The 15,381-nt window shown below is 43.6% G+C and overlaps 1 protein-coding gene across 4 annotated transcripts in view; it reads left to right on the forward strand.

Annotated features, from left to right (window-relative positions):
• Positions 1-15,381, forward strand: part of ARFGEF3 (ARFGEF family member 3) — a 152,723-nt gene that overhangs the window by 33,288 nt on the left and 104,054 nt on the right. For all 4 annotated transcript variants that reach the window (XM_059713482.1, XM_059713486.1, XM_059713484.1 and 1 more), the window contains exon 4: positions 6,555-6,686. In XM_059713482.1, coding sequence (XP_059569465.1) covers positions 6,555-6,686 — 132 coding nt within the window. The remainder of the gene's footprint in view (positions 1-6,554; positions 6,687-15,381) is intronic.

The raw sequence follows: 15,381 nt of genomic DNA on the forward strand, positions 1-15,381 counted from the left end.
TAAATCCCCCTCAGTCTTCTTTTCTCCAGACTAAATAAGCCCAGTTCCCTCAGCCTGTCAAAAGTCATGTGCCCCAGCCCCCTCACCATTTTTGTTGCCCTCCACTGAACTCTCTCCAATTTGTCCACATCCTTTCTGTAGTGGGGGGGCCCAAAACTGGACACAGTACTCCAGATGTGGCCTCACCAATGCTGAATAGAGGGAAATAATCACTTCCCTCAGTCTGCTGGCAGCGCTTCTATTAATGTAGCTCAGTATTCCATTAGCCTTCTTGGCAACAAGAGCAAACTGCTAGTTCATATTCAGCTTACTGTCTATTGTAACACCCAGGTCCTTTTCTGCAGAACTGCTGCCCAGCCAGTCAGCCCCCAGCCTGTAGTGGTCAATGGGATTGTTCCATCCTAAGTGCAGGACTTTGCACTTCTCCTTATTGAACCTCATGAGATTTCTCATGTCAACTTCCTTTGAAATATTTCAATTTCACAATTTCTTAGGCATTAAAGCACAACAATTCTAAATGAATAGAAGGGTTTTATTAAATTGCAAGAGTACATGTTTATGCAACGTAAGACTGAGAAAGCAGGCACAGACTTCAGGGAGCTAAAGCATTTGTAGCTAACAGTACAGAAACAGAGCATTTATTTTTAAATAAAGGCACTAAGATAGTATATGCTTCCTGCTTGGAGCATACTTGCAGTAAATGGTTACAGCAACTCCTTAGCTAAATGCAAGCTGCTGTTCACAAACAAGGAATTCATCGCAGGAGAGAAGGCCTCTTTACTACTTGCACGCCATCTTGAGGGCATTTTTAAGTTTCTTATCTCAGGCCAAATTAGCCATATCAGTTCAGAATTCTATCGACTGAACAGTGCTCAATCAATCAAGTCTGTATAGTGCTACCACTGGCAAGTATCCCACCTCCCAGATTCTTTAGCCTGGGATTTCAAATATTCCCAAATCCATGGCAGGCATCTTGCATGTAGGCTCCAAGCCTGGAGTCAGTGGAGTTCGTATGCCCCCAAGTCTCACTTGCCCTTAGCCAGAAGGCCAAAGGAGCTATCTTGAGGACATAAGTGGGATGTAGGCATGTATCAGGAGATCTTGTTCTATGATAGGAGGACTCTGTTAAACTCTTGTGTTGGCATGGACATACCTAGGAAGTATGTTTTGAGAACTACAAACAACCAAGAATTCCAGAAGGATTGTGAATTGACTTTTATCCTCTAAGGCTGAATCTTGTAATGAATCCACAGTCTAGGATAATGGCATTTTTAAAAACTTTTTAAACTCCATATAAGCTTATCTTAGTTTTGTTAGATGTGGACTTTTGAAATTTAGCCTTATATTTAAAGCAGTACCTAAACAGAAGCGGCTTTTAGGCTGACTTCAGTACTGTTTCAGTACATTTTAATAACACATTTTGAACTGAAGAATAATTAAAGATGTGGAGCATAACAGAATACAGGAAAAAATGCAATATGGGTTGAACAAAGATAAAAATTTATCTTGCTCTATAAGTAATGATTTTCTAGACAGGAAATGTGGTAGATCTCATCTATGAGACTTTAGCAAAGCGTTTGATCTGCTGCCCCACTGGGAAATTATTAGTTGTAGTAATCCTATTTTCTCTAAGAAAAACTAGATAGATAAAAGGAAGAAGACAGCAGATTGTGTTGAAGTGGGATATATGGGACTGGAGGGAACTTATTGTTCCTCAAGGATCAGTCCTGGGACCCATTTCATTAATACTTTCTTTAATGGATTTGGCATGAAGAGTAGGAATGTACTAATTAAATCTTCTGATGACATCAAGTTAAGAGACTACAATATAGAGACAGATTAGAGTATTATACAGGAACAAGTGGTGTAATAGCAGTGTGAGGAAATTCAGTAGAACAAAGTTCAATGGTAAGGTCATACATCTGGGGGCTAATAAGAATTTCTGCAATAATAGTTTTAAAATACCTTTTCATCAGGTACAGATGAGACCCTAAAGAGTACCTCATAAAAGGTTGAGCCCCCTTCCAACCACATGATTCTATTTTTTAAAATCCTTCTATTCCAGAGGTCAACAATGTTTTTGGTCAGAGTGCCAAGAATACCTAGAGCCTTGACTTGTAAGATGTTGGCATGCCAGGGATGGGTGGCAGGAGAGCCATCAGGGGCCCAATCCTTGTTGTGTGAGTGCGGTCCCAGCCCCTTCCCTGCCATCTGCCTCGAGGCACATGTGCCAAACTAAATGCCTTCACATTTGTCCCACTCTGGCACCCATACTGGGGAGTTGCCTACTTCTATTCTAGTCTATATAAAATGATTTTAAAAGCTGGACAGTTTTCAGTTGGAAATAACAGACAAAGACCTGGCTGCCTAGGTCAGTCATAGGACCATGAGCTACCAATGTCATGCTGCCTTGAAGATGCCAGATGTATTCTATGGCTGCCTCAAGGGAGATATATACAGTAGATAAGAGGCTATTAGTAAGTAGTAGTGCTGTTGTATGAAGCAGTGGTGAAAATTCTCTGTACAGTTCTGGTAAGCCTTATTTAAGAAGATAAACTCAAACTGGAATCAGAAAAGGCTTCTCGAGTGACCCCAAAAATGGAGAGCTCTCTTGTGGTAGAATCGGAGAGTCTGCCTTGTTCAGCCTAGCAAAATAAAGGCCAAGAGGGGATCTGAATACTGTATGTAAATACACTGAAGGCTGAACACAAGGGAAGAATGGACAAGTTTGGCACAACAATAGTTAGGTATAAAATGGACTATAAATAAATTTAAGCTCAAAAGTGGAAGAAGGTTTCTCACTGTAAGAGGAGTGGTTGAACAGTCTTCAAATAGGAGTTGTGGGGGCAAAACACTCAATAGTTTAAAAATGGAGCTTGATCAGTTAAAAAAAAATGGGGTGGAGGGGGCTTAGGATGCTACAGTGTGTGATCTCAGGGGACTGGATTAGATGAGCCTTGGTGGTACTTATGTTCCTTTACTTGCATTTTAAAAGTGGCCTTCCACAAAAAATGTAACTTAAATATAAAGGCTTTGAAATGAATGTGCACTTTCATGCCACCTGTTCTAGTAATCTCTCTATTTATGTATTTCCTGCTGTCTGGGAATACTTACTAACACCCTGTTATGAACCTTTCCAAGTGGAGGGAACCTGACTAGTCCATAAGAATGTCTTTGTTAAACCTAGTCCATTGGCCAGCCTCTTCTCCTGCAGCTTCTTGGGAGAGCTTCCTTCTTACTATGGGTTTGGTTGATATAGGGTTGCCATATGTCTAGGTTTTTCTAGACATGTCCTCCTTTTGGGTCCTCCTTGTGGGTCAGGAGCGTAGGGCACAGGCCTCTCACTCCCAACACACAACCCCCAACATAGCATCAGCAGGGTGGGGGGCTGTGGGTTGGGAGCATAGATTCATAGATGCTAGGGTCGGAAGGGACCTCAATAGATCATCGAGTCCGACCCCCCTGCATAGGCAGGAAAGAGTGCTGGGTTCAGATGACCCCAGCTAGATGCTCATCTAACCTCCTCTTGAAGACCCCCAGGGTAGGGGAGAGCACCACCTCTCTTGGGAGCCCATTCCAGACCCTGGCCACTCGAACTGTGAAGAAGTTCTTCCTAATGTCTAGTCTAAATCTGCTCTCTGCTAGCTTGTGGCCATTATTTCTTGTAACCCCCAGGGGCACCTTGGTGAATAAAATCTCACCAATTCCCTTCTGTATCCCCGTGATGAACTTATAGGCAGCCACAAGGTCGCCTCTCAACCTTCTCTTGCGGAGGCTGAAGAGGTCCAGGTGCCCCAGTCTCTCCTCATAGGGCTTGGCCTGCAAGCCCTTAACCATACGAGTGGACCTTCTCTGGACCCTCTCCAGGTTATCCGCATCCCTCTTGAAGAGTGGCACCCAAAACTGCATGCAGTATTCCAACTGTGGTCTGACCAGCGCCCGGTAGAGGGGAAGTATCACCTCCTTGGATCTGTTTGTCATGCATCTGCTGATGCACGATGAAGTGCCATTAGCTTTTCTGATGGCTTCATCACACTGCTGACTCATGTTCATCTTGGAGTTCACTAGGAATCCAAGATCCCTTTCCACTTCTGTTCCACCAAGCAGGTCATTCCCTAGGCAGTAGGTATGCAGGACATTTTTCCTCCCTATGTGCAGCACTTTGCATTCTGTTGTTTTCAGCCCACATATCCAACCTGTCCAGGTCTGCTTGTAGTTGTTCCCTCCCCTCTGGTGTGTCCACTTCTCCCCACAGTTTTGTGTCATCCACAAACTTGGACAGAGTACACTTCACTCCCTCATCCAAGTTGCTGATGAAGAGATTGAAGAGTATCGGTCCAAGGACCGAGCCCTGTGGGACCCCACTGCCCACACCCTTCCAGGTCGATACCGACCCATCCACTACGACTCTCTGGGTGCGACCCTCTAGCCAACTCGCCCCCCACTGGACCGTGTAGTCATCCAAGTCACAGCCTCTTAACTTGTTCACCAGTATGGGGTGGGATACCGTATCGAAGGCCTTCCTGAAGTCTAAGTATACGACATCCACCCCTACTCCTGCGTCCAGGCATTTTGTAACCTGGTCATAAAAAGAGACTAGATTAGTCAGGCATGATCTACCTGCTACGAACCCGTGCTGGTTCCCCCTCCAGCATAATTTGTCCTGCTGGGCTGTCGCAAATGTGAGCCTTGATAATTTTTTCAAAGACTTTGCCTAGGATGGAGGTGAGACTGACTGGCCTATAGTTGCCTGGGCCCTCCTTCCTCCCCTTCTTGAAAATGGGGACCACATTGGCCCTTTTCCAGTCCTCCGGGACCTGGCCTGTGCGCCACGAGTGTTCAAATATTACCGCCAGTGGCTGTACAATGACGTCAGCCAGTGCCTTCAGTACCCTCGGATGGAGCTCATCCGGGCCTGCTGACTTAAAGGCATCCAGGTCCTCCAAGTGATTCTGCACCATCTCAGGGTCTACGCATGGCAGTCTGGTGCCTTGCTGCTGCCTCTCTACAATCCCAGTGAGAGCCTTGTCCTGCCCCTCACTTAGGAACACTGAGGCAAAGAACTCATTGAGGAGTTCAGCCTTGTCCCCCCTGTCCATCACCAATTGCTTATGCCCATTTAGCAGGGGTCCTATTCCTCCCTGGGCCTTCCTTTTACTCCCTATATATCTAAAAAACAATTTTTTGTTATCCTTAACTTGGGATGCCATCCTCAGCTCCATGGTAGCTTTGGCCCGTCTAACTGCCTCCCTACAAGTGCGAGCAGAGGAGGTATACTTCTCTTTGGTAATCTCTCCCCATTTCCACTTTTTATATGCTCCCCTTTTAGTCTGCAGGCTGCCCTGGATTTCTCTGGTCAGCCAAGGAAGCTTCCTGGCCCCTTTCCCTCTTTTTCCTCGCATCGGGATCCTCTCCCTCTGTGCCCGAAGGATCATTTCCTTAAGGCACAGCCACCCTTCCTGGGCTCCCATCTCTTCAAAACTCCTACTCTGCAGTGCGTCCTTGACTAATCACCAGAGTTCAATGAAATCAGCTTTCCTAAAGTCCAGCACTTTCACCCTACTAGTTATCTTACCCACTTGACGTCTTATGCTGAATTCTATTATTTGGTGATCACTGTCCCCCAGGTGAGTACCAATCTGTAGGTCCCCTACCATATCATCCCCCGTTGCCAATACCAGGTCCAGTAAGGCATTCCTCCTAGCATAGTCTTGGGGGACAAGGTATTGTGGGTCAGAAGTGAGGGGCGGCAGCAGGGCTGGGTGGGGGGCAGGCTGTGGCTTGGGAGTGAGGAGCAGGAGCAGGGCACGGGCATATCACTGCCCCTCCACAATCATATTACCTCTGTTCCGAGGCCCCATCGCTCTCAGGTGTCCCCTTTTTTGAAACTGGAAATATGGTAACCTAGTTGATACTTTTGGTTAGTCTATTCTTGAGTGACACAAAATTGCTTCCCACCTGCTGCCATTAATCAGGCATGCCACCCCCTCAGTGTTTCTGTTCCCATGTGAACTCAAAAGAAATGAGTGGGACAATATCTGAAACATCATTGCCTGCTGAACAACATATAGAAAAGTGCTAGCTATACTGCCAGGCCAGCCTGTTTTCCACTGTACACCTATTGAAGCCTTATTTCTAAAATAGAAGTTATATTCTCAGTTGAGGGCTTTGCTTGAGTTCAACAGCCTTCAGGGATTCATGTGTTAGACTGCACCAGAAAAATGGCCTTTTTTGAGATCATTTGAGCTTCCAGGAAAAAAATCGGAGGGGAAAGAAATAATAGAATTCAGGAATGAACCAAAAAGTGCTTTAATTGCTCTGTAAACAAAGCTTAGAGTCTTTCCTTCTCAGCAATCCATTAGGATAGGCAGATATACAACTGTTTTCCTTGTTTGTATTGCTGTAACTCAAAAGAGCTAGGCCCAGGCTGAAATCCCACTGTGCTAGGTACTTTGCAAACATTAATATCTAATAGGGACTTGCGAGGGAGCTGGATAATGAAAGCTCACAGAATATGCCGACTCTAAGATTAAAGTGCCTCTGTCTCTTTGCAGAAGCTGCTGTCTGATGACAGATTTGTATCCGTGGAAACAGACTCAGATGAGAAGCAGTTGCTTAATCAGATGCTGAATGCTGTCAAAGTGACTCCTTCACTCAACGAGGACCTGCAGGTAGAAGTGATGAAGGTTAGTGTTTTGCAGACGTCAGTGCTTGTGACAGAGACTGGCTGACTCAATCCTGGGGCTTGCAAATAAATTTTCAAGCATCTTGGAAAGGTTCTTATCCTGTCAGCATATGATCCTTTTTCCTGTTGGCAGTGAATGCTTGTTTTCCTTGTTACCTGAACGGTGTTACATCAGATTAAATGGAGATCCCCAGAGTATTGTATCTTAACCTGATTATCTGCCATTTTAATGCTACCCCAGACTATGCAGTAGGAGGTGCCTTTAAACATGCAGATCATTTACTATGGTTTGACAGCTGCCTTGGAAGAAGCTTACAAATAATGTAGGGAAGGGGCCAGCAACCTCTGAATCCTGGAGCCATTGGATCCAGCCTGTGGCTCCAGGGGTGGGGGGTGCTACTGCTGTGCCATGCTAGTGCTGTCCATCAAGGGAGAAGCGGCAGTGGCAACTAGTTCTTAGTGCCAGCCTGTCGGGGTCACTCCAACCTGCTGCCACAAATGGTTGCTGGCCACTGGTATTGAAGTCTGTGTTTTCAGAAGAGTTAGATGCTCAGTGTTTGTATGCACCCAGAGCCTCAGTCTGTAGTGACCTTAATTATTTGCATATGCAAGGGCAGTGCTCGCATTTGAAAGCTTGGACCATGTTGTTTGTCCATTCTTTGTTTCTCACTAAAGCCCTGTTTGCACTTAGAGCTTTGTCCTCGTCTCTGGTGTCTCAAAATATCTGTCTCTGAAGCTGTGTTGGAGCCACTATCATTTTTATATAATTAAAGCAAGCTGTTATTCCTAGATGTGCTTGTACAGCTTTAGGATGTTAGTTGAGGCTGCAGATAAGTTTTGTTTGATGCAGGCCTTGTTTGTCCTGGGATTTGACCCAGATCAAAATGGGCATGGCCTAGTCATTTACACATATCCCCATTCCAAGCTCCACTGCTGTTCCTCTGCCAGCTAAGATCACATAGCCTTGCCCGCTTGTGCAGAGGGGGAAAAAGCACAGTAGCTGTACAGATGTATACAATGACGTCCTGGGAAAAAGTATTACCACCAGCAATGTGTTTTATCCCACATACTTTAGAGGAGAGGATCCCAAACTTTTTCTTATTGCGCACCCCCTTCCAGACTTGCTAGTTGCCTGCATACTCCTACCAGCATACATTTTATATTTTAACCCCTTAAATGTCAGTTATTATTATAATGAAAATTAGATCCTCCATTACATAATTTCTCCTCCGTACCCCTGCAGAGGTGTCTTGCCACCCCCCAGAGGTATGCATACCACAGTTTGGGACCCTCTGCTTTAGAGGGACTTGAGGCAGGAAGGTGGATGTGTACATCTGTAGGATTCCAGGAGAAAAAGCTTTGTGATGTCTGTTTCCAGCCTCAGTGAAATGGGATGCTCACCAGGAGCCACTATCTACGAAGGATACATGGGGATGGTGACAGGTTGTCTTGACAGGACAGGACAAGACTATCAGCTTTGGAGATACCAGCCCTCAATCCCTGTTTAAAGATGCGGTTAAATTGAAATTTGTGCTCCATAGTAGTATTCATGTGAAAGAATACTGTGATGGATGGTTCCCAGTTGTTTATACATTAATATTATACCAGATGTAAAGAATTTATGCTTGATATCCTCTGTTTTTGGATAGCTGCTTACTGTTGGAAAAGGAAACTCTTTAAGGACAAACTCTTGACAAATGTTAACAGAGGACTTGCTACATGTTTAATGCACCTCTATAGATGTCTCCTATAGAATTAAGATGCCTGAGAGAAATAGTCCAAAGGACTTGACCATTGTGTGCTCTTAGATTCAGTTGCTGCCATTTATTTGGCTTGCAGATTGTTTAGTTTTCTCTCTCCTCTTCAGCATCCATACCTGGCCTTGTACTTTACAACACAAAAATAGCTGCACTGAAACTGCACCATGTTAGCAATGTATGCTGTTGGCTGCTTTGACTTGGTGGTGGTGGTGGTGTTCAGAACCCTACAGAACTCTTCTGCCTGAAAGGGGAGTGACTTTGAGCACAGTAGCGATAGACAAAACCATGAGGCTCAGAGCAGGAGGGCTATGTTGGGGCTGTATCAGGGAACAAGATTCAGCACTGGCTAGCAAGAAAAGCCTCTTTCCTGAAGGATTTTTCCATCTGATAGAGACCCTAAGCACCAGTCCAATTAAGGCCTCTCTCTAGCTCCATCCAGCACACTGCCTCTCTCCCCTCAGGGGTAAGAGGTGACAAGTTCAGGACTAAGAATGAACATGTAGGCAGTAATAGGGACTCCCCCATCCCCAAACAGGAGAGTTTCCTACCCTCTGCTGTAAAAGGCCTGGAAACGGATTAGAGAATCTGGTCCTATGTTTTAGAAGTGTTAAAGGTCATGGGCCTTGGCAAACCATTTTTTTGTCCTAGTTCATTAGGAAATAACTCCCCAAAGCATATAGCTAGACTGTCTAAGGTGGGTAGCGTATTGCATCTAAGAATGTTGAAATGCCTTAAATATGAAGTTCCTAGCTCAAGCCAGCACTGTTATACATTTTCAAAACATCATTTTTATCTCCTTGCCTCTCCCTCTTCCCTCTAAATTATGTATCTTTGGAACTCTTATCTAGCCCAGTTCCTCTTGTTGTTGGTCTGACATTCTTCTCAAGTTTCATACTCCCTTGTGTAGATTAGCTTCCCCCTTTCAAGTTTTAGAGAGGAAAAGTTAGCTATAACCTTAACTACAAAACTTTCCATTATTTGGCTGAGACAAGAATATACTTTCATTACAAAAAATCACTGAGATATTACGAAAGAAAGGAATATTACAGTAATCTGCAGTTACCTTCTGTCTTAAATGTGTGGCGATAAGATAATATACATATTTACTATGTATACTAAGACTACTTTGAGGAAGGAATGAGAGGACACTGAAATAAGAATAATTTGGCTTTTGCAAATAGGTTACCAATTTAAAACTTGACTTGAGTCAGTGTACACACTGGAAGGAATTGTTCCAGGAATACTGCCTAAATAGTATGCTGCCCTCTTTGTCTGTGCAATGTTTCAATGCATCAATGTGGCAACAGTACTTCTGAAAGGGCTGTTCAGCTGTATTCACTCACATCACACCTTTTACAAGTGTTTATACAAGTGCATTCTGGGCATCCTGAATTATTTATTCTCTATTGTTTTTTTGCCATTGCTTGGAGCAAGAGTTTCTGCATTTACCAAACAAAAGTACTGCTTGTTGGAATTCGGAGACACTGTATCCTTGTTAGTATGAAGTCAAGCAGAAGACTGGCAGATTTTCACCTTACAGACTAAATTAGATACATATAGTCCAAGCTTTTGTGAGCATCTGTAGATGTGAGCTCCAGCTCGTGAAAGCTTGCATTAGATGCATCTCTAATTTAGTTAGTATACAAGATACAAATATACTCTGCCTTTTCCTTTTGGAATTCAGTCAGAAGAATTAGTTGAGCCAGTGGACACATCTTCATGAGACATTTGCTGTGCAGCTAAATTAGGCTACTGTGCATTAAACATTGCATGTCTACACGTGTGCCCCTGTTAGGCTGGAGTAAACTAATTTACTCCGCAACAGGATACCTTTTGTAAGTACAGGTACTATCCTGCTGCAGATTAAAAAACTCAGCACCAGCACACATACAAACCCTGTCCTGGCTGACTGGGGAATGAGGATAATTTAGTATGGAGCTGCTTGTCAGCTAGCCCCACACTGAAGCACACTCATGCCCCAGCCAGTCCCTCCACAGCACATTGAGCCAGGAGGAGCAGCCCTGACTTGTAGGCTGCCTTCTTCCCCCCCCCCGCCCCCCTTCCCCAGGCTTCTTGGCTGCTGGAGCTTCTCCAACCTGCTCAACATGCTGCAATGAGTGCAAGAGTAAACATGGCTCCCAGAAGCAATAAACTCTGTTGTGATAAGTAGGGGTGTGTGAAACGGGCCATATTTGATTCGGATTCGGCCCGAATTGGGGACAGTGATTCAAGTAGTTGATTTGGATCGCTGTCCCAATTTGATTCATCACTGTCCCGATTTAATTCATCCGAATCTGAAGATTCAGTGCTGAGTCAGAGAATCAGCAATTTGGCCATAGACGCAGCTTTAAGTTTTTTCTACATACCTTGAGGTACCAGCATGGCCCATGATCGCTGCAATGCTGGGGTGCATGGAACATCCCATAGGAGTGCAGGATGGGGCCCTCCACGTGCTCGGCAGTGAACCCAGAAGTGGACTGGAAGTACTTCTGGTCCGTTTCCAGGTCCACTGGGGAGCATGCTGGGGTGCCCCCCACAGCCCCTGGCTCAGCGAAGGACCACAGGGGGACCCCGGGTCGTGTGTCTGTCTGTGTCCCCCCCCGGACCCAGGAGGCACCAGTCGCTGAGCCAGGAGAGCACTCCCCAGTGCTTCTGGTCCACTTCTGGGTCTGCTGCAGAGCACACTGGGGATGCACCTGTGCTCCTGTGGGACGCTCCATCCACCCTAGTATCTTGGCATTCATGAGCTGCCTGGTACCTTGAGGTATGTAGAAAAAACACTTAAAGCTGTGTCTGTGTCTGAATTGTTGAATCTCTCTGAATCGATTCGGAGGGTTCTGATTCGATTCAGAGAGATAAAAGGGTCTCCTAATTCAATTTGGAGATTTGGCCACCAAATCAGGATGTCTCTCTGCCGAATTGAATTGGCGACTGAAGCTTCGCACAGCCCTAGTGATAAGCCCTGGAGTTATTGCAGCACATTAATGTGCACATTTAGGCATGTCCAGTGAGAACTTTCACACTTAAGGGAATAAAAATAGAACCAGTTAAGTTGGGTGTCTGAGGTGTTGCAAAGATTTTTAGTTCAGACTAAGTGATACAAGAAAGGTCTGTAAACACTTAAGACGGCTAGTGTGTGGTTACAGGGTAACATGAGTGTCTTGCAAGAGCAGTGTGTTCCATTCAGAGGATTTTAAAAATACCTTTTTATCAGGTATAGCTGAGACCCCCCCCCCCCCCCCCGAGATGTCTCAAGCTTGAAGCTCCTTCCAATGAGTCTAGTAAAAACTCTTCTAGTCTATATATTATGACTTTACGATAATGAGGTCTACTGTGTGTGCACTTGTAAATGGAACCAAAGTCAAATACACAGGTTCCATGTGTATACCTGTCCTGTAATAAAAAACAAATAAATTTCAGCTAAAAGTTGAGGAGGAGGTTGTGCACTGCGGTCATTTTCAGTTTTTTACCTGCATGGAAGGGAGCGTATTGTTAAACTGAAACAACTTGTATTAACTTTGGCCCCACCTCTTATCTTAGTGTTCACTTCAGTTTAGAACATATGTGGTATATGGGGTTTGTATGCAACTACCTTGTAAACCTGACAGTCTTGGCATGGAAAGAGTCGGTATAAAATTAGCCTGGAGTATAAAGAGATAATGAAAAGAGTTTTGGTTAGGCAGGGTTCAGCAATCTATGGCCTGCTGAACCATTTTATCTGGACTGTGGAGCCAAAAAGGCTTCCAGGCATTTTGGCTTTGACTGGAGGTAGGGAGGAGCAGTGGTGACAGCAGTGGTGGAGGGGAGAAGGAGGATGGTGACTGGCTCTGGCTCTGACTGCCAGTGGCAGCCGTGCAAACCAGTTTGGAAGTGGCCCATGTTTGGAGCTGATTTGCATTTAAATCAAGCCTTACCACTGCATAATGTTGTTGCCTCCCCTTCCCCATCAAACAAAGCTATGCTTTTTCAGATATGAGCTCCAAAAGACTTAAAATATTTTAGCATTTATCCCTTGTAATAGGGCCTTTTTGCTTGCAAGAACATGTATATTGTTGACAGGAACATTATCAGATATGTTTAGGTCAGGCCTGGAGGAGGAAGTTGATATTCAGCTGAGCATTTTTAGTATCTTCCTTTGTGATGGTGCAGTTAGAATAGGTTCTTTCTCTCTCTCCCTTTCTCACTCCCTTTCACCTTTAATCCCTGCCCCTTTTTGTTTGGCACCAAGACTTGAGCTCTGGTCATGATCCTTAGGGTCCAAAACAAGTGAAATCAAGTATGAAAGGATGGTAGGTTAGATGTGAATGGTCCAAAATAGCAAAGATTTTTTTTTCTCTGAATTTTATCATGTTCCAGGGCAGATGTCCACACTGCCCTGACCCTGAGGGTGGATTCAGCTTATGGGGTCAGTCTGTGGGCCTGATCTGGCCTGCAGACTAGCTCCACATCCCTCACCCAGCTCTGTGGAGCTAAATGAGTTTGACACCCTGGCTTTAGAGGGAGAGCACTGAAGCATTGAATAAGGTATACCTAGAATGATCTGTCCTCTATTCATTACCCATCCTGGCATCCACAATCATTGGTTTAGAGCCGCCAGAGGAAACACCTCTGACTGTTATGTTCAATAGCTATTAACAGATCTCTCATCCAAGGTTTTGTCTGGTCCCTTTTTGAATTTGGCTGTGTTTTCTGCCACTGCAATCTCCTGAACCTGCCCTGAACAGTCAAATGATGGATATGCTTCCAATCACTGTAACTGCTGATGATAATAGACGAGCCCTTTTTGAAGGTAACAGTTGGTGATTTCTGCTCTGCCTATCTCTCCCTACTACTTGTTTGATCTTTTTGTAGTGGTAGTCAAACTAATGAACGAAAGCACGGATCATTTAACAGTATCTTGCATTTCTGCTGTGCCCTCAAAATTCCATTAACTTCACTGGGAAATTTGGATGCCATTACAGCCATAGAATCTGAGAATTTGTGATGGAAAATCTAAAACTACGGAGAGGAAATACTGTATCAGAGAGGATCCGGGAGAAGATGAAAATCATGAAGACACCATTTGCCTGAACAATCGTCAGTGGTAACCTTGTCTAGTATTTATGAGTCCTTATTTTACTATTAATTAATGTGGGAGAGAGATTCTGGGCACATGCTCTGAACATCCCTTGGGGCTCTAACAGTAAGGTCTCTGTTGGCTGTTTTTGAGTCCAGAAGAATCATTCTGCATGCATTTAGCAATACAGATTTGGAATATCATATAGCAGGGCTTGAAAACAAACCATTGTAATAAAAATAAAGGTCACATTTGCAAAGGGTAGGAGGAAGGAAGGTTGTGCTAATCTTTGTCTCTACCTGTTGGCCATGGTGACCAGCTGTTTGCTTTAGTAAAGATTAGTCTATTCCCAGTGATGCTAAACTCGCATTTGTTGGTGGATTAGGTGTACTGCTTGCTGATTAGTATTATTTTTCATGTTCTGTTTATAGGGTTTCAGAGGAGCCAGCCAAAACTGTATTTAATCCCTGAATGAGGTCTAATGAACCTTCACTAAAACTGCGGTGTTAAGACAATCTTTTTCTCTTATCTCTTCTTGGACCCATTAATACAGCATTTGGAAACTGTACAGCTATAATTTTAAACAGTACCTTCTGTGAGTTCAGAATTCACTTTGGCTGTTTGCAGAAGGGAAATTAAAAATATAACTTGCAGTTCTACCATAATAAAGTTTTGGTTTGACAAGCAGGTACAGACTAATCCATTCTACCTAATAAGCTATTAATATTAGATTAAATGTTTCTAGTGCGTTAATAAATCTTAAAGCACAGCTCTGCCAACAGAATGAATTAGAAAAATGGCCTTTTTTTTACCTAGAAAAATGTTGTCTAGATAGCTTCCAACTCTTAATGACTAATTCTAGTGGAAAAGGCATGAATTCTCCCCCCCCCCCCGAAAATGGAAAAAAATATAACAAAAAAAAAAGGGGAGGGGTACTGTTTTTCAACGCAATTTTTTTTTTCTATGGAAAAATGCCTATTTTCTGACCTTCTCTGTTTTTAAGATATGATAGTTAAGTTCTCTTAAGAATTGTCTCTTACGGCTTGTCAGTAGATTTTTTTTTTTTTCTTTGATCTGGAAGTGAGTAAATATAGAACCCCAGAAAGCCATTGTTAGGGCTATTTCTGAAATGGGATTTCACTGTAGGTAGAATTTTTCTTTTAATGGATTACTGAAGAGGCCCATTAAAAGGTGTCTTATTGACAATAACGAGAGTCTGAAAATCATAAAAATTAACCTGCATATTTGTGGGAATTGGGGGTCAGTATGCATGAAATACCTGTCTTTCTCCATAATTCATCCAGTTGGTCACATTTTATGGAGTGGATTTAGTAGTTACAGTTTTTCCCTGGAACTGCATAATGAAATTGAGGAGGCTGGATTGAAATAGCCTTTTTTAAGAGTGTGTATAAAGTGCATTATTCCCTGTGTAATTCTTTGAGGCACATCATGTATAATGACTATTTTTATTGTAGGTGTAAAAGAATGATTTCACTGTCCATAAAAATGGAAAACCATTGGGGCAACAACAATAATAATAAAAAAAAGTAACTGATAAACAGATTGGGCAGGGGGGGTGTCCAGAGTGTATCAGCTAAAATGCGGTTGTTGATTTCTGCTGCTGACTTGCACTTAAGTGTATCAGCAGGGCATAAAACCAAGAAAGCACTAATTGTATGCACACTCCTGCCTTTCTGCATTCATGATCTCCGCATGTGTGCCTACCACCACCTCAGTTTTAGAAGCAAAGAATATTAGCAAAATAAATTCAGAATAACTTTCTGAGTCTTGGGAGCAGAAATAATTCCACTCCGTATTTACAAAGAGCTGGGAAATTATTTTTGATAAAAGGAGACTATTCAATTTGTGTTGTTGTTGCA

The sequence above is a fragment of the Alligator mississippiensis genome, chromosome 1 (assembly GCF_030867095.1).
Source record: "Alligator mississippiensis isolate rAllMis1 chromosome 1, rAllMis1, whole genome shotgun sequence".
Classification (NCBI taxonomy): domain Eukaryota; kingdom Metazoa; phylum Chordata; order Crocodylia; family Alligatoridae; genus Alligator; species Alligator mississippiensis.